Source organism: Bubalus kerabau, chromosome 10, assembly GCF_029407905.1.
Source record: "Bubalus kerabau isolate K-KA32 ecotype Philippines breed swamp buffalo chromosome 10, PCC_UOA_SB_1v2, whole genome shotgun sequence".
Taxonomy (NCBI): Eukaryota; Metazoa; Chordata; class Mammalia; order Artiodactyla; family Bovidae; genus Bubalus; species Bubalus kerabau.
In genome coordinates, this window is record NC_073633.1 from 91,802,025 (window position 1) to 91,820,591 (window position 18,567).

General features: G+C 47.8%; 1 protein-coding gene across 2 annotated transcripts in view; it reads left to right on the top strand.

The window, feature by feature from the left end:
• Window positions 1–18,567, top strand: part of LOC129621818 (feline leukemia virus subgroup C receptor-related protein 2) — a 57,296-nt gene that overhangs the window by 19,381 nt on the left and 19,348 nt on the right. For both annotated transcript variants that reach the window (XM_055538694.1, XM_055538695.1), the window contains exons 2-3: window positions 9,478–9,619; window positions 12,058–12,198. In XM_055538694.1, coding sequence (XP_055394669.1) covers window positions 9,478–9,619; window positions 12,058–12,198 — 283 coding nt within the window. The remainder of the gene's footprint in view (window positions 1–9,477; window positions 9,620–12,057; window positions 12,199–18,567) is intronic.

The following is an 18,567-nucleotide window of genomic DNA, read 5'->3' on the forward strand; positions in this document are numbered from 1 at the left end:
TGGCAGGTGGCTTCTTTGCCCCTGAGCCACCTGGGAAGCCATTAAGGCCTGTGTGTATGTGTGCTAAGTCCCTTCCGTGGAGTCTGACTCTTTGCAACCCTATGGATCGTAGCCCACCAGGCTCCTCTGTCTATGGGATTCTCCAGGCAAGAGCACTGGAGTGAACTGCCATGCCTTCCTCCAGGGGATCTTCCTGACCCAGGGATCGAACCCACGTCTCTTACATCTCCTGCATTAGCAAGCGGGTTCCTTACCACTAGCACCACCCAGGAAACCCATTAAGGGCTATACTCTGCATTTATAGGGCCAAGCACTCTGACCTTTATGTCAGTTCTTGGGAGCTATGGTTTCTTTGAGACAATGCACCACAGCCTTTATTTACTGACTGAACAAATATTTCTTGAATATCTACTCTGTGCCAACCCACATTCTGTGCTCTGAGGAAAGAGTTGTTCAGTCACTCAGTAGTGTCCGACTCTTTGAGACCCCATGGACTTTAGCAATGAAAAGAAAAGTTCCTGAATTCACATCTAAGAGAAGAGGGATTAGACTCTAAGGCTGATGAAATGACTAGTGGTGGAAGTGTCGGGCCAAGTAGGGGGTGAGCTGACCTCAGGTAAGTAGGTCCTGGGTAACTCCCTAAATCCCAGGCCAGAGTTCATGGTATTACTCTCCAGGGATGGTGGTAGATATGGGTGATTAATAGTTTTTCTGGTGCAAGGTTTAGATTTCTTTTTCTTTCCAGATCTCTCTGGGACCAGGAGCCAGGGCTAGTTACCTTATGAAGTTGGCATCTTAGGGAAAAACTACCTAGGGCCCAGCCTGTCTCTTTTTGGAGGCTCACCCTGAAGTAGGAGGAGCTGGGTCTGGCTCGTGGCAGACTGTTAAGAAACCACTCTTCCAGGGCCTGCCTGTGAGTAAGCCCTCTGGTCTGAGTTTCACCTCTGAAAGTCAGAAGTGGGGGTCTTTCAACCAAGAAAGCCCAGTCAGACTCAAATGAAGACTTGGGAGTATTAGAAATGTGTATGGTCACATAAGGGGCTTCCTGGTAGCTCAGCTGGTAAAGAATCTGTCTGCAATGCAGAAGACCTGGGTTCAATCCCTGGGTTGGGAAGATCCCCTGGAGGAGGGCATGGCAACCCACTCCAGTATTCTTGCCAGGAGAATTCCATAGACAGAGGAGCCTGGCGGGCTAATGGGGTCACGGAGTCAGACACAACTGGCGACTAAGCGTGCACTCATGGTCACATGAACTGCTTTCAGGAATGACAGCATGTGACATATCAGACAAAGGAAACAGTTCTTCTGCTTTGGGCTATTTCACCATCTGTCACCAGGCAGGGAGTGGTGAGGTTGAGCATGGGAACAGTACCCGAGATGTGTGAGTTCAACTGTTGGCTGCCGTGGGCTGGCGTCTGGTTGGGGGTTGGTGGAAGTGCCAAAGCATCTCAATGGAGCTTTTTATTTTTTCCAAGAGTTGGAGAAAGTGAGGTCTGCATCCGCCCCTTTCCTGGCCTGGTGGTTAGAAAGATGTCCCTTTTCTTTCCTCTTCCCTGACTGAATCACTGGGGAAGTTCTAGGAGCCTGTGGCCACTGGCTGTCTGCTCTGTCATGAGGGGGACCTTTGGGTGGAGAAGTCGGCCATGAGTCGGGCACTTGGGGAAAGGGGAGCAGAGGCTGGAAGGGGGTGAAGGCTGCTCTCACCTGGACCAGGACCGAGCCTTTGCTGATGTCACCCCAAGCACAATTTCAGGAGCAGCAGCGACCCTTAAAAGGAGGCACGTGTGCACCAGGAGCCTCCCGAGGTGATGACTGAAGGCAGCACAAATATGAAGCTGAACTAAAAGAAAAAAAAAGCAAGCCCTTTGTCAAAAAAATTAATCTAAATTTTCCAGTAGAACTCAGACCCCTTCCCTAAACTTAGCACCTTCTCTGTTTAGAGCCCAGGGTACCTCTGCTGTCTGCACCCTCTCAATAATGAGGAGGAAACCCATCGCTGAGGCTGTAGGTCAAGTTCAAGGCATGTTGGTTCCTTGGAAGCTTGGTAATGCTCTTCATCTTGCATTTATCTCCTCCCCTACCTTTTAGTGTGGTGCTTCCTATCAGTGGGTGTTCAGTAACTCTTAAGTGTAGGTTTGAGGGTGGGTGGTTGATCAGCCTACATTCCAGTGACCCCCGTGTCTGATCTTGGGGAGCTCTAAATTGGGGGTCTTCCCTGCGTCATTCCATCTTGCATCTGCTTTCTTTTGGTGGTCAATTCTTGCAGTTCAGCAAATTGCTACTCTGCCCAGCTTCTTTGCTGTAGCAGAAACTGGCAATACTTGATTTAGGTTTGAGCTGTGGAGTTCTGAAAGTCTTCTCTGTTCAGAAGGTATTTTCTGAGCCTCATTTCTGTTCTTGGCAGAGTACTGGTGTGGCATGGGGAGGGGTCACACAAGGAAAGGTTTGTCAATGTCCCTGTCCTCATGGTGCTGAAATCTAGCTGGAGAGATGACAAATAGCCTACATGGAAGACAATCAGAAGTCAAGCATGTAAGAACAGGAAACCCCATAGGGGCTGACTAAGTGGTCATCAGTCAGACTACAGCTGGAACCACATCTGCTGATTGCTTCCTCCGGTAGCTAGACTCATGGGAGGCGCTTGAATGATAGCATCGCACCTGCAAGCCTGGAGATGTTATCAGGTCTGAGGCAGTTCCTTCCATGAAATTTGCCCACTTTGGCAAGGGGCTTGGAATCCGATTGCCAAGGGCTCACATCTCAGTTCTGCCATTAGAAGCTGGGTGACCTTGGGCAAGTTATAGTTTTCTCTTCTGTAAAAACCAAACCAGAGATAATCTTGCCGACTTTAGGGAGTTGTTGTGAGGAATTAAATAAAATAGCGTGAAAAACAATTTAGCAACTGCCTAGCACACAGTGGGTGCTCATTATGTATTCATGTCCTTCCTTCTGCTTTGAATAACAGCTAGGACTGGAATGTTCGGCCAAATGGTTAAGGCTACGCACTCTAGTACCCATGGCCTGAACTTGAAGCCTAGCATAGAACACTTGCTGTTCTGTGACCTTGGACAAGCTACTTAAATGCTAGTTTTCTCAATTTTAAAATAGAGATTTGGGGACTTCCTTGGTGGTCAAGTGGTTAAGAATCCGCCTTCCAATGCAAGGAACACGTTCGACCCCTGGTCAGGGAACTAGGATCCCACATGCCATGGGGCAACCAAGCCTACAGGCCACAATGAAAACCCAGCACCGCCAAAACAGCATAGAAAGCAAAACAACAACAAAAATAGGGGTTAAAAGAGGGTGTGTGTGCATGTAGGTACAGCGTTTAGTAGCACCTAGGCCGGCAGCTGTGGCGTGGCAAGCAGTGAGTCAGCCTTGATGGGGTTTCTGACCTTCCCTGGGAGGCAAGTCTTACAGGCCGTCCCGGTTTCCCTGGTGCTCCTCCTGCCTTCACCTCATCTCTTTCCTCAAGCGCCTGCTAAGTTGCTTCAGTCGTGTCCGACTCTTGGCCTACTAGGCTCCTCTGTCCATGGGATTCTCCAGACAAGAATACTGGAGTAGGTTACCATGCCCTGCTCCAGGGGATCTTCCTGACCCAGATATCAAACCCATACCTCTTTCGTGTCCTGCACTGGCAGGCGGGTTCTTTGTCGCTAGTGCCGCCTGAAGGGCTGAGGAAACCCAAGAGTGTCGCGGTTATGTAAGCCACCAGCGCACTCACAGATCTGAGGACAAGCCCTGTGCTTAGGGGAGGGCTTCTAAGGGAGTCTAGAGTCTGACCAGCTGTGACACCGCTTCTCAAGTTCTTAGGGACCTAAGCTTAGCCTTTTAAATCCATAAACCTCTTTCATGGGCGATTTGTCCCCAAATCAATGAGATTGCTTTTGTTCCTGAAGGTCTGCTCCATCCTTAATCCCAAGTTGGCTTTTTCAGAAGAAGCCAGGGGCTGGGATTTGGGAATTTAAAAAATACAGTCATGTGAGCAGGCTCTGCCTGCACGTTATTGCTGACTGTGATGTGTTCCTAGGAGCTGCCAGGTGGTCCTGGGTGGCCCGCCCTCATGAGTAAACCGTTGATCGAGTTCAGTGTTGCCGTGCCCAGCAGCCGCCTCGCTCCTTTCCGGGGCACCCAAGACTCAGTCCCAGGACCGCCCTCTGAACCTGGGCTTTCCTGCAGCGTGCCACCCCGCCCTGGGGGCCCGGAGCCTTTTCTGTGTGTCATTTTGCCCAGATTAGTTATGCCTTGATCACTGAGGTGTAGTGTTTTCACTGAGGTGTAAACAGTGGTCTGAGTGGCCCTGGCCAAGCGGGGAGAGTGGCTTTAATAGGAGTGGAATTTTGTGTTGAGCGTGCCGACTTGTCTCAGCAGCACCGCTTTGTGGTGTTTAAATGCACACAGCAGTGTGTAGGGATGAACCTTGAGTGCTGAAGTCACTTCTGGGTTTTGTCCACAGGGTGTGGTGGCGGCCTCCCTGCGGATGGCCCTGCTGTCCACGTCTGAGGCACCAGAGTCCAGACATGAGCCCAGGAGTGGGTGGGTTTGTGTGTATGGGATGGAAAGTTGACATATTGCTTTTTGTAGCGCCTTTTGGTGCTTCCCTGGTGGCTCAGGCTGTAAAGAATCTGCTTGCAGTGTGGGAGGCCCGGGTTCGATCCTTGGATGAGAAAGATTCCCTGGAGAAGGAAATGGCATCCCACTCCAGTATTCTTGCCTGGAAAATTCCATGGAGAGAAGGAACAGAGAAGGATGAGGAGGAGAACCAGGGTAGGTGGCTGAGCGGCTACATCGGTCAACCGAGCACGTCTTGTTTGTCCAGGTGGCCTTTCTTCCCAGGCCTGTCGCGTGTACTGTGAGAGAGCATGGCGGGTGGGAAGGGAGTGAACCCTCCTGACATAGAGCATCCTGCTGGGAAGTCCATTCCGATGGGCCCACTAGTCCTCAGAGCAACCCCCTGAGTGGCAGTACAGTACCTTCCCGTGGGCTAGGAAACAGGCGAAATGAAGGGAAATAACATGTCAACATCAGCCTTCTAGTGACTGGCAGCTGGGCTGTGAACTCAAACCTTTCTGACCCCAGAGCCTAAGCCCTTAACTGCTGTATAGAGTGATGACAAGTCAGAGGGACATTGGGGTAGAAAGGAGGAAGCAGGAGAGGTTTGCTTTGAAATGAACAATGTTCACTCTCAAAATGAACCTCATGGATGTGAGCTCCTTGAGGAGCAAGGTGATTCCTGGTGAAGACATAAGGAGACCAAGTTGGAAGGGAGCCTTCAAGTCCGGGGCTTCTGCTGCAGGGAAACTGCTGACCCAGTAAGGGGACATTTCTGATCTTTGGTCCCAGGGAGCTGGCTCTTGGGAGCCCTGAAATCCAAGAGATATGTTGTCCTGATCTGGTGACTATGGCCAAAGGGGAGGAATGAGGCAGTGGGGGCCTAGCCGTGGGGCTGAGAGTGGGCCCGGCTTTTTCTGATCAGCCGGTCTGCCTGGGGGAGGAAAGGGCCGAGGAGGAATGAGGTTTGGTGGGTGAGAACCTGCTTGCTGATATGGTTGCTTCCTACCAAGAGGAGCGGCACCCTCCTGGCCAATACCTGGGTCTGGAGGATGAGGTGCCTGCGACCCTGGCAGAGGGTTCAGATGGGGACCAGTGGTCTGTCCTGGTTCCGGTAGGACTGAGCCCTCACCATGGTGTTGACACAGAGCTCCCTGCCTTTTGCGAAAGCCCCAGGGTCTTCCTCAGATGGTCTGGGCGTGTTCATGATCAGGCAGCTTTGGGGAGACCCTGGATGGTCTGGGCATGTTCATGACCAGGCAGCTTTGGGGGGCAGCTTTGTGCCTGGGTTCTGATTCTGTCTGACTTGGGGCTTTTCTGGGTGCCCCATGTGGATGGTGATGGGGACAGTGGTTCTGTGGGTCTCAGAGCAAACATAACACATGTTGTGCTGTGCTGTGTAGTGGTTAAGTGTGGACATTTTACCCCAGATGCAGCCTCGTGGTTTCTGGATTAATTTTTGCTCTGCCAAGTGCATGAGCCAGAATACCAAGTGATGCATGACGCAAGTATGGCTTCCTCCTGTCACCCGAAGCCCTCGGGCTGCACAGGCGTGTTTTTAACTGGAACATTTGCTCTGCAAGTGCTCATGATCGCAGCTCTTGCAACAGGGTTTAGATGTCATCCTTGCGTTTGCAGAAAGGGTGAAATCAAATCAAAGATAAAAATAGAATGTCTTCCCAGTCTGCATCTCCATTCTTCATTCACCCCGTTTGGATTAAATGTCTTCTTTTGGGGCAAAGTGCACCATCATAATTAGGCTCCTAGGCTCTGAAGGCTGGAGACTGTGACTGGGTTTGTCTATGAGTTGTGTACTTTGCCCATGACTATTTGAGGAGGATAAAACTAGAACAAATGCTGGGGCAAAGGGCAAGCCAGAACCAGTTAGCAGTGATTTTTTTTTTTAAGCAGTGATTTTTAATCCTTTACATTCATGGTGTGGGTCCTTGCTTTTTTTGTGAGCATGGAAAAGATGAGGATCCTACCCTTGGGAGCAGCATTCTCTCAATTCTTCACATTTTCTTGGTTTTCACCCTGGTGGGTGTCCTATCGAGTGTGTGACAGAACTCAAAGGAGTGAAAATATAGGCTTCTAGGTTGACTGATGTCCCACCAGCACCATTTCCTGGGAGGCAGGAGGTGAGCTGGGGCTCAGAGTCAGACAGAACTGGTTTGGGAGCCCAACTCTTATGCTACCAGCCAGTGTGATGCTGGCTGCATACTGACCAGTTTTTCTCATTTTTGTCTTTGTTGTAAGAGTTCATGGACTAAGTGAAAAAGATAAGCTGTATTACATGCCCAGTGCCTAGCAGATGCTCAAAAGCTAGTCAGGATCCTACCCTCTTCCCACCCACACCCCCACACCCATTTTCTTCCCTTACAACTGGAAGTACAGCATGGTTTGTAGAGAGAACATAGTCATTAGCGGGCAGACCTGTGTGATTCTACCAGCTTTGTGTAGATAAGACCTTCTCCCAATATCTATCTGTCCATCCACCCAGCCAGCCAACATGACTGAGTTCCTGCTAAGGCACAGACTCGGGATCTAGGAGCTGGGTATAGGGCTCTGCACACTCACTGAGCATGGCTTTCAAGAAGCAGGAGAAATATATGCTCTGAAAAACAAAAGAGGCAGCAGCTGGCAGCGTGATCCCTGTGTTTGAATGTTCACACTGGGTATGAAAGTACCGCCAAAGCCGGCATCCTCCTGGAGAAAGGTCCCTGTGGGACAGCCTTGCCGCTGGCCAGGGCCGCCTCAGGCCCTTAAGCTGATTGCCCCATCCTGAGGCTGGAAAAGCACTCGTTCAGGCTTAGAGTGTGGACGGAGTGTGGACAGAGGATGGAGTGGGGCCTCTGAGGGCTCAGGTGTGCAGCATGGACCCAGCTGGGAGGACTTCCCTCTCGAGGCAGAAGATCACTGGGCATTAGGTCCCCCTCCATCAAGGTCCTTTTGAGAATGAGAGAATCCCAGGACCTTGAGTGAAGTCCCACATCTTCCCTTGTTCTTGCCAAAGGGACCCTCTAGCATCCTGTTTGATGCTAGAGCTGCAACTTCCAAGCGCTTAGGAAACCAAAGAGGGCATGCAGTGGCCCAGATTCCCAGCTGTGAAGGCTACATTTGCCCCTCTATCTTTGGCTGGTTTTTACCCTCAACATCTTGGAGACCAGCAGTTAAGAAGCGGGACTCAACTCTGATAGATTAATGTAAGTGAGGATCAGATAAAGCTCTAAGGACATGAAATACCTTCTCTCATGGAGGAGCCTGCTCGCTTGGACTTTTCTCATGACTTTAGCCCTGAAGGGCAATCTAGGCCCCATGAAGGAGGCACGTCTTAGAGATGCCAGGAGATCTGGTTTCTCAACTCTGTGTGACCCTGAACAAGTCACTAAACCTCTATTTGGTCCTCTAATAATGGGTTTATAACAGAGGATGATAAAGGAACTCTGGAACTATTGTTCAATCATTTCAATCCACAAGTATCTCCATTTGTGTTACCTTTTGTATCTCTCTTTTAATTCTCCCTGTCCCCACTAGATTATAAAGCTCCTTGAAGCAGTATCTGCCATGTACGTCTCTGTTGCCCCTCAGAAATCCAGCAGAATACATTTCAAAAAGCAGGTGCTTAGAAGATCAGTTTGACTTGTTGATTGTATACAGTACGCACTGGAAGAATGCTACTCTGAACCTGTTGATGATGACTTTTGAGACTATTTCAGAGCTAAGAATCACTAGTGACTACCTTGAGTGGCTATAATTGACAGGCTAGAAAACCAACTGGGACGATGAGTGCACTGGCAGTTAATGAAGTTATAATCGGCCTGAAAGCAAATTGCTTCTCTCCCTGCAAATTCAATAAAGGAGAAGTGGTACCTTAACACAAAAGAGTTAGCATCTCTCAATTCTAGAATTTGAATCTTGCATGAGTTTCCAGGCTGTTTTCCAATTTCCACCTTGGTATTTCATGTGGCAGAAAGGTTTGGGACCTTGTATCTCAGCTGGTCACTCCTGAATCACGGTGTTTCTGCTGTCAGAAATCGCCAACTGTTAGGTCCCTGAAGTTAGAACTGCAGTGCTGATATAAGATGTTTCAATTTGTTGGGGTATGTGAGTGTGAGTGTGTGTGTGTGTGTGTGCGCGTGTTTATAGCCAGTTTGCATGTGCCGATGTCCTGTGTATATAAATGTATGCAGTTCTGTGAATTCACACCACAGATGCTTTCTAAGTGACAAGTTATAAAGTTAACTTAAACATTCACGTTTGTCAGTGTGGTCACAATGTTTGGCTTCCATCTCTCACTGAATGCAAGTTCTTGGGGTTGTAGTGTATAGAATTTATCCCTCAGCTGATCTCTCAGCTACAGGTTAACAGATTCAGTGAAATCAAGAATTTAACTGGAACCAAAAGCAAAACTAGCATTGTTTTACTTTACCACAGAGATGGGAGTATAAAAACTGCTCTTCATTAATTTGTTGTTAGAAAAAAAAATCGCCTGCAATGAGAACCCCAACTATAATCTTTTTCAGTGGTTCCCTCGTAGCTCAGTCAGTAAAGAATCTGCCTGCAATGCAGGAGACCTGGGATCGATTTCTGGGTCGGGAAGATCCCTTGGAGAAGGAAAAGGCAACCCACTCCAGTATTCTTGCCTGGAGAATCCCATGGACAGAGGAGCCTGGCAGGCTACAGTCCATGTGATCACAAGAGTCGGACACGACTTAGCAACTAAACCACCACTGAGAGTGACGGTGGTCAAGAGGGTGTGTGGGTTGACCTGTCAATCAAAAGAAAGATCTCTGGTGTCTTGAGTGGGAAACAACCCCTGTCTGGGATTTAAGGACTGGAAGTTGAGGATTGTTTCTTATTAGGAGTCTCTTAAATGTGTGCCTCTTGGCTATTGATACTATAATTGATTGTCTCTGTCTTCTATAGCTTGGAATTGCCATTGGGTTCTTGGTCCCTCCCGTCTTGGTACCCAACATCAAAGACCAGGACAAGCTTGCCTACCACATCAGCATCATGTTCTACATAATAGCAGGTGTGGCCACTCTGCTTTTCATCCTTGTCATCATAGGTAAGGTCACAGATAGACCCATGGGGGGCAGGGAGACAGGGATGTCCTGCTGACCTGGTTGAGGACCTTGTGAATATGGCCCTAGAATACCATTCTAGGTATTATGTATTTTATAAAACATGTCTATAGAAACTGGAAGCCAAGCTTCCAGTGGTCTTCAAATGTTTTAGCCAGAGTAGTTGCTGCCCATACAATATTAACTGGTCCTGTGTGCTTTGTTAGATGCTCAGTCAAGATTAGTTCTAATGACCAGTTCCTCAGTATGACCTTATTAGAATTAATGGGCAGCCTTGATCCCCTTGATGCAACTCTGCTGAGCACTTGTGATACCACAGGCCCTGTGCTGAGTGTACCTGTTCTCATTGACCCCTATGAGGGCAGGGGTGGGGGGGGGGGCGCCTAGTATCAGTGTCTCTTAACCAAGAGAAAACTGTGACTTAAGAGGAGATAAGGAAATTATTCAAGATTAGATAGTAAGTGGCAGAGATTGAATTCTAGCCTAAGCTGCTAACTCCATAATCTACATTTCTGAAATAAAACAGGATTGACCCACAAACACTAAAGCTCTCATATAATCACCTGAGAATGCCTGGGGCCCACATTTTTTAAATACTTGGAAAAAATGTGTATAGGATAATGCTCATTATGAAAAAATATAGAAGATACAAAAAAGCATACACAAAACGATGACCATTAACTTAGCCTAGAATTAGTTAATCCCAAGGACCAGCCCCAGAGAACTACTGTTACTCCATGTATACAGATTTAATCATTGAGATGTTTGGTTAGTATAATTTATATCATCTTTTATTATCTGAGTAATATCAGATGGGCTGTGATAAAGAGTGTAGAAGAGGTTTTCATTTTCAGTGAGTCAGTTGTCTTTAAAGGTTAACCAGCTTTCATTTAATATTTGAAACTCCACCATACACGTTAAAGGTTTCCTTCCCGCCTGCCGGCCTCACCTCCAGAGTCAAACACTATTATGATCATGGACCTCCCCTAGCTGATCTCACTGGGTCATTCCCTCCCTGGGGTCCACACTGAGAGGAAGGGCTTTTCAGAGTTCACAGAATCTCCTGGACGGAGAACCTGGAGTTCCTGGAAAGGTGAGAAAGGTGTTCCTTTGAAGCTGTGGTTGAGAACAGGAAGGAATATCCTCAGACAGCCTTGAAGTTTTGAATTATAATGTGCTCAGCTCCAGATTCTTGTGTTGGTAGCAGGTGAGGGCCTGGTCCTTTGCAGAGATCCTGGAGTTGGGACCTTTCTTTGCTTTACATTATACTAGCAAGCACTGACCACTGCTCACTGAGTAAGGAACTGGAAAATCTTATCCAAATTGTGGTTTGTGGTTGCTCAATCCTTGAGCAAACAGCTATTGTTGCCAAGATTAAAAAAAAAAATCTCTCGCCTTGATTTCTTTCCCCTGATAGAAGGGGAGGCGAACAGGTCAGACAATGATTGAGAGGTTCCCAGCGGGTGGGGGAAGTTGGCCAGGACTATTTCCGGAAAGGAAGAAGCAAGGCTCTGAAGTCCGGACTGGAGATTTATCTGGGTGGAACGGGAAGACCTTTGATGTTCAAGAGAGTAAACCTCATTTCCAAAGCTTCCTCTAACTGGAAACCATCTCCTGACCTTTCAGGAGCATTCTCATGGAGGCTGGGGGTGAAGATGGTGCTTCAGCTGGGGGACCAATTTAGGCAGACAGCTGGTTAAACTGGTCTGGCCCCCAGAGAACTGGACAGCAGTCAGTGCAGTGAGATGGACTGTACCGGCTGTACTGAAGCTAGAACGTACGGAGAATGGTTTTCCCACTGTCCCTCCCCGGTCCTTCCTATCAGAGCCCCAGTCCTGCAGGAGCGTGTGTTAGTCCTCTGGTTTCCCAGGAGGCAGATGTCCGATTCACATTCTGAAACTAGGGAGGGACTCGAGGTCTCTGCAATAGGAGAAGCTCCTTCCCTCACTCAAGAAGTGTTTATTGGCAGCAGGTGCCAGGCTCTGTGCTCTCATGGGCAGCCCAGCCCTTTCCCTGAGAGGCGCTCTGGGGCTGAGTCCTCATCTGGGCCCACAATTCCCAGAGCCTCAGCTCTCACTTCCTTTCTGTCCACTGGTTACTGTGGGATTCTTCAGTGCTCTGCCATTTGGTATTTGCCATTTATTACAGGACTCCTTTATCCTTGAGCACTGCCTGGAAAGTCCAATGATCGCAGCTGTCCAAAGGTCATTAAGAAAAAGTAGTCAAAGGACCAGCCCCTCAGCCACAGACAGTGAGATGCAGCTTCAAGAGAGGAGACTCGAGAGGATTTCATCAAAGAGTTAATATTTCCTTTTGGAGTCTGAGCCCCTTCTCAGATGAGGGAGTCAGCTCTTATCCATGTGTCAGCTCTGCAGGAGTAGGACCAGGGGACTTGCAAAGATCTCTGTTTGTTTCCTTTCAGTGTTCAAAGAGAAGCCTAAACATCCTCCAAGCAGGGCCCAGTCCCTGAGCTATGCCTTGGCGTCTACTGATGCTTCGTACTTAAGTTCCATCATCCGACTCTTCAAAAACCTCAACTTTGTGCTGCTAATCATCACCTATGGTATGATACACGTGTGTCTGGGGTGTACTGGAACCGGGCACTTGAGACAAGAGACCTGATGTTTCTGTGCATCTTACAGTTTCCAGATCCCAAATGTATATGTAAAGTCGTCATTTAGGGTTAAGCAGAAGAGCCAGCTGTGCCTCAGAGTCTTCCCTGTTCCTTTAAGTTTACCTGGGAAACCATTCCTTCCCCTGTCAAGTCACCTGGCAACATGCCTGCTGATCCTCCAAGTCTCATCCCAGTATGTCTGCTGCAAAGCAGTATTAGAAAGAAAGTGAAGTCGCTCAGTCGTGTCGTACCAGACTTAGCCTCAGTCATAGCCTAACAGGCTTCTCTGTCCATGGGATTTTCCAGGCAAGAGTGCTGGAGTGGGTTGCCATTTCCTTCTCCAGGGTATCTTCCCGACCCAGGGATTGAACCTGGGTCTCCTGCATTGCAGGCAGACGCTTTACCCTCTGAGCCACCAGGGAAGGCCTAAAGCAGTATTAGGTGACCGTTTATTGTGTTGTTCTTAGTACATCTTTTAGTAAGTGTTAGTTGCTCAGTTGTGCCCGACTCTTTGAGACCCCGTGGGCTGCAGCTCACCAGGCTTCTCTGTCCATGAGATTTTTCCAGGCAATGATATTGGAGTGGGTTGCCATTTCCTTCTCTAGGGGATCTTCCCAACCCAGGGATTGAACCCAGGTCTCCTGCACTGCAGGTAGATTCGCTACTGACTGAGCTACAAGGGAAGCTTGTAGCTTTTTTAGGGCTTCTCTGGTGGCTCAGAGGGTAAAGCGTCTGCCTGCAATGTGGGAGGCCCAGGTTCGATCTCTGGGTTGGGAAGGTCTCCTGGAGAAGGAAATGGCAACCCACTCCAGTATTCTTGCCTGGAGAATCCCATGGATGGAGGAGCCTAGTAGGCTACAGTCCATGGGGCCGCAAAGAGTCGGACACGACTGAGCGACTTCACCATACATCTTTGGAGAAGTAAATGGCAACTCACTCCAGTACTCTTGCCTGGAAAATCCCATGGTCGGAGGAGCCTGGTGGGCTACAGTCCACGGGGTCACAAAGAGTCAGACAGGACAAGTCATTTCCAGATCTCTTTCCCCACAAACTAGGAACTCCCTGAGAGTAGAGATTTATGTCTTTTTACCTGTATAGTTCATCAGCAGTAGGAGGAACTGTAGCCTGGAGCAGGTACTCCAGCAGTTGTTAGATGCGTGATTGAATGAATGTGTGGATGGACGTTTACATGAGTCTCACTACGTGAATCACTCCCCAACCAATCCTTCATCTGTTAACTTGGCCTCTTTTCTACCTGAATGGAAGACAACATCCAAATTTCATGTAATTTTCTTGGCTTTGGTAAGATAAATGTCAGTCTTTCTGTTGGCATATCAGCTTACCTTTCCAGCAAGGTGTTTGCAGCATCTTCTTTCTAATGATTAATGGTAATGTTGTCCTAGACCTGGGCAAGGCCACAACCTCAGGGCATTCCATTAAAGGTGTCTTACAGATCCACGCAACTCTACTGCTATCCACTCTGCCCATTTACCCCTCCAGTTTGGTGTGATTAAAATCATGGAAGTATATCATGCTCAATAACCAGAAGAAAAAAGATGTGAGATTGGTTTGACATGACTTATTCTTAGTGAAATCCCAGTTGGCTATTGTTCAGTCGCTCAGTCGTGTCCAACTCTTTGCAACCCCATGGACTGCAGCATGCCAGCCTTCTCTGTCCTTCACTGTCTCCTGGAGCTTGCTCAAACTCATGTCCATCGAGTCGGTGATGCCATCCAACCATTTCATCCTCTGTCATCCCCTCTTCCTCCTCTTTCCCAGCATCAGGGTCTTTTATAATGACTTGGCTATACCCTTAGGTTTTCTCTAGGCTCCGAAACCATGTGTCTTTCAACAATAATAACATTTGCTATGTGCCAAGAATTTTTTATTTAACTCCCACCACACCAATGTGCGGTAAATGGTATCATTTTCCCCATTTTAACAGATGAGGAAACAAACTCAGAGAGATTAAGTAATACCTCAAGAATACACAGCTTTTAAAGGGCAGAGCCAAGATTCAAACACAGATTTGTCAGACTCCAAAGCCTGATCCATGATTGCCTGTGCTCCTTCTTGAATTTTGCCAGGGAACGGCAACCCACTCCAGTACTCTTGCCTGGAAAATTCCATGGACAAAGGAGCCTGGTAGGCTGCAGTCCATGGGGTGTCGAAGAGTCAGGCAGGACTGAGCGACTTCACTTTCACTTTTCACTTTCATGCATTGGAGAAGGAAATGGCAACCCACTCCAGTGTTCTTGCCTGGAGAATCCCAGGGACAGAGGAGCCTGGTGGGCTGCTGTCTATGGGGTCGCACAAGGTTGGACACGACTGAAGCAACTTAGCAGTAGCAACTTAGCATTTTAAGCTTATCAATGCCCTTTACCTGAATTAGAGTGTTTGCCTGCTGAGGCGTTAGCTAAGAGGTGGTATCATCAGTAGAGAGGCACCCCTGGTTTTCAGGCATATGAATCGGTTAGGTGAATAGCACCAGGTATCCATGTCAGTCTTCAAGGTCCGTGGTCTCCAATCCTCCTCTCTCCACCTTCTTAGTTCTGAGCGTGTCTCTGCATTCATTGACAAAACAAAGTTTCCAGTTCTCAGGGTGGCCAACTAAAGATAAAAATGGTGATAAAGTGATAAAAATGGTGATAAAGTGGAGTTGCTCACCACTGAGAGATATTCAAGTGTAGGTGGAACCAACTACTTAGTGGGGATATTGTAGGGAATATCAGCCTATAGATGGATGGTGAATCATGATAGTGAAACTTTGGCCACCTGATGTGAAGAACTGCCTCATTAGAAAAGACCCTGATGCTGGGGGAGATTGAAGGCGGGAGGAGAAGGGGACAACAGAGGATGAGATGGCTGGATGGCATCACCGATTCAATGGACATGGGTTTGCATGAACTCTGGGAGTTGATGATGGACAGGGAGGCCTGGCGTGCTGCAATTCATGGGGTTGCAAAGAGTCGGACACGACTGAGAGACTGAACTGAACTGAACTGAAATGGGATCTTTTGGTTTCCTTCCAGACTCAGGATTCCATGCTTCTAAGAACTTTCCCTTTTCCCTAGAATTAAACGTCTTGAGTGCATCAGCCCTTGACCGCTATAAACCTTATTGTGTCTGACAACAGGGCATTTGAGACCTACCATGGAATTCTAGGAGAAGGCAATGGCACTCCACTCCAGTACTCTTGCCTGGAAAATCCCATGGACAGAGGAGCCTGGTAGGCTGCAGTCCATGGGGTCACTAAGAGTCGGACACGACTGGGCGACTTCACTTTCACTTTTCACTTTCATGCATTGGAGAAGGAAATGGCAACCCACTCCAGTGTTCTTGCCTGGAGAATCCCAGGGACAGAAGAGCCTGGTGGGCTGCCATCTATGGGGTCGCACAGAGTCGGACACGACTGAAGTGACTTAGCAGCAGCAGCAGCAGCAGTGGAATTCTAGGGCAGATAACTGCTTAATAAATATCTTCTGTGAGTGAGAATGGTGATGGTGGTATTAACCAGGCAGTGGCCTCATTCCAGAGGTTTCAGTCTTCAGTGCTAGAGGCTGTTGATGGCAGGGTTAAGTCACTGACCCATGAAAGTAAGAAATAACAAAATGTATGAGGAGCAGCACTGTTTGATATGGGCTGGGCTGTGGGTTCTGGATACTCTTCCTTATCTATCTGGTTAAGTGATAACACAGAGAATAAATGGGTTAACACTTCTGGGATGGTGGAGTGAGGACAGTAGATCTTCTGCTCCTCCATGAAAACAAAAACACTGGCAGAGATTATCAGCATCAGTAATTTCAGGGTTCTTGACTAAAGGCTTAACCCAACGAGCATCTGTTCAAGGCAAATGGCTAAATAATGGTAAAGTAGCAAGCTTTGTGTCTTAAGTTGTCCTATTCCAATCCTCCCCTCCAGACTCTGTGGTAGCCTTGAAAACTAGCTTCCCAGACATGATAGCTGTGAAAACTAGCAACCTCACAGCCACTGGAGGGGCCAAACAGTTTTGGACACCCCCCCCCGCCCCCCTCCCCAACAACGTCCCATCCCTAGCTCACTGTTTATTTGACTTCCGTTTCCCTGTAAAGGGTCCATTCAGAGGATTTGCCTATATTTGACCTGTCTCAGAGTTTTCTCAATGGGAAAGCACTATGTCCAGGGTATTTATTAAAAGCAGTCACTGTTTAACATCACAACTGTCTGAGGTTGCAATACTGGTTGGGGTCATCAGGAGGCTGGCCAAAGATCTTGAAAGGAAAATCTGGAGAATGAGACAACCAGGGGGCTTTGGAAACCTCTGACATATTCTTAGCAGTCTAGAAATCTGCATGCCCAGAGCTATGCACATGCTCAGGACAGACCCAGGGAAGTGCTAAAGTCTCACCTCTGGCTGAACGTGAAGCTCTGTGTAAGGGGAAAGTGAAGGCTAGGGCAGAGGTGGCACCACCCTGCTGAAGCATCACAGGCGAATCCCAGCGAATACACAGAGGTCCTCAGCAAAATGGGAGACTTATGGGCTTACAGTATTTAAGGAAATCTCTGTCTAATCATTAGTCCTAAACTAAGTTAGTAGAGCAGAAACCAGTGGTTGCACATGACAAAGGACACAGGTGTTACAAAATGAGTCCAAACTGCAGCGGCAACAAATGGGGAAGGAGAAGAATCTCGTTTGTAGGGATGACATTATATTAAAAATGTCCAGTTTCAAAAAAAATAGAATTTCTTAACATTTTTCTCAAAAGCCTGGGGCAATCCCAGTGAGAAAGCGTTGAACTAATCTGGTTGTTTGCACACATTTCATTATAGTCAGAAAAACACAAGCCTTATTTTCTTGAGAGAGGGTTGGACTTGGTGACAGGGTCTTTGCCAACTAGGAAATGATTCTTAGGCTTGATCACAGATTTGGGAAAAAATGTTATCAAGCCATTACTGTGTGTCAGGCACCATGTAAAGTGCTTTATATGCATTATCTCATTTAATCTTCTAAAGAAATCCATGACCTAGGTGCTTAACTGCTCCATTTTATACCTAAGGAAACTGAGGCTCTGATTTAATTCCTTGCCTGTGATTAAACAGTAGTAAGCAAGAGAGCTTAGTATAAACTGTCTGTCTGAGACCAAAGCCTGTCTTCCTAACCACACCACTTTGTCTCCCCATGCCGAAGGGAGCCTCTTGGAGACAGAACGGGGGTCTGTTTTCAGCCTTAGTTGCCTGAGTGGCTTCTGGATCTGTCTGGCAGGGGTGGTAGTGATGGATTGTCCTTCCTCAGATTCAGTCCTCAGACCCTTTCCCTGGGGCTTGCTTTCCTTGAAGATGAGGCTCTGGAGTTCTGGGGGTTAGAAGCAGGACCTGCCTTCACTGACCAGCCATCTTTGGGACATGGGCATGATGAGGTTTCAATCTGAATGTGTCTTTCTGAGGGTTACAGGTCATATAAAGGCACTGTTTGACACTCAATCTGCCTAAGAATCCCTGCTTTCTTCTCCTACAATCTTTGCTCCAAATTGAAAAGGCACACACAACCAAAAAAAAAGACCCTCTACAAATTCGACTAAATGCTATGAGACCTCCCAGAATCCTGCAGGTTAAGCTTTGAAAAGGGACATGGTTCATACTTTAATTATATGCATGTATAACCATTTCGTGTAGGGCTTCCCAGGTAGCTCAGTGGTGAAGAATCTGCCTGCCAATAAAGGAGATGCAGGAAACTCGGATTTGATCCCAGCGTCGGGAAGATCCCCTGGAGTACCCTGGGGTAAGAAATGGCAATGTACTCCAGTATTTTTGTCCAGAAAATTCCATGGACAGAGGAGCCTAGTGGGCTACAGTCCACGGGGTCGTAAAGAGTCGACACAACTGAGCGATGAGGACACACGTAACCGTATGATACACAATGTTTGTATTTTCCTCTGAATTATGAACTCTTAGGACCATGTCGTTGGGAATCAAGCAGTTGATAGAGTTTCATGGACAAATGTGCTGGATCTGGGTGCACATGTCTTGGATTAAAAGCCTTGATTGATGGGCCAGTGAATGCAGAGTTGGTACCTAAGGAACATAAGGTCTGAGTTTTTGGTATCAGCTCTGCTAATGACTGAGTGTACCACCTTCACCCATCCTGGGGTCCTCCTTTGTCTCTCTAAGAACCGGCCCCTCAGAAAAGAATAATAACCTTTGCTTCCCATTTGAGTTCCCTGGAACTCAAGCTATGCTTGTGAAGAATCTGCAGGGTTGGGCATCTGAACTCACAGCCTCAACCTGAATCCGAGGACACCTGTCCTTGGGGCTCTCAAGGCCTTTACACCGCCCTACATG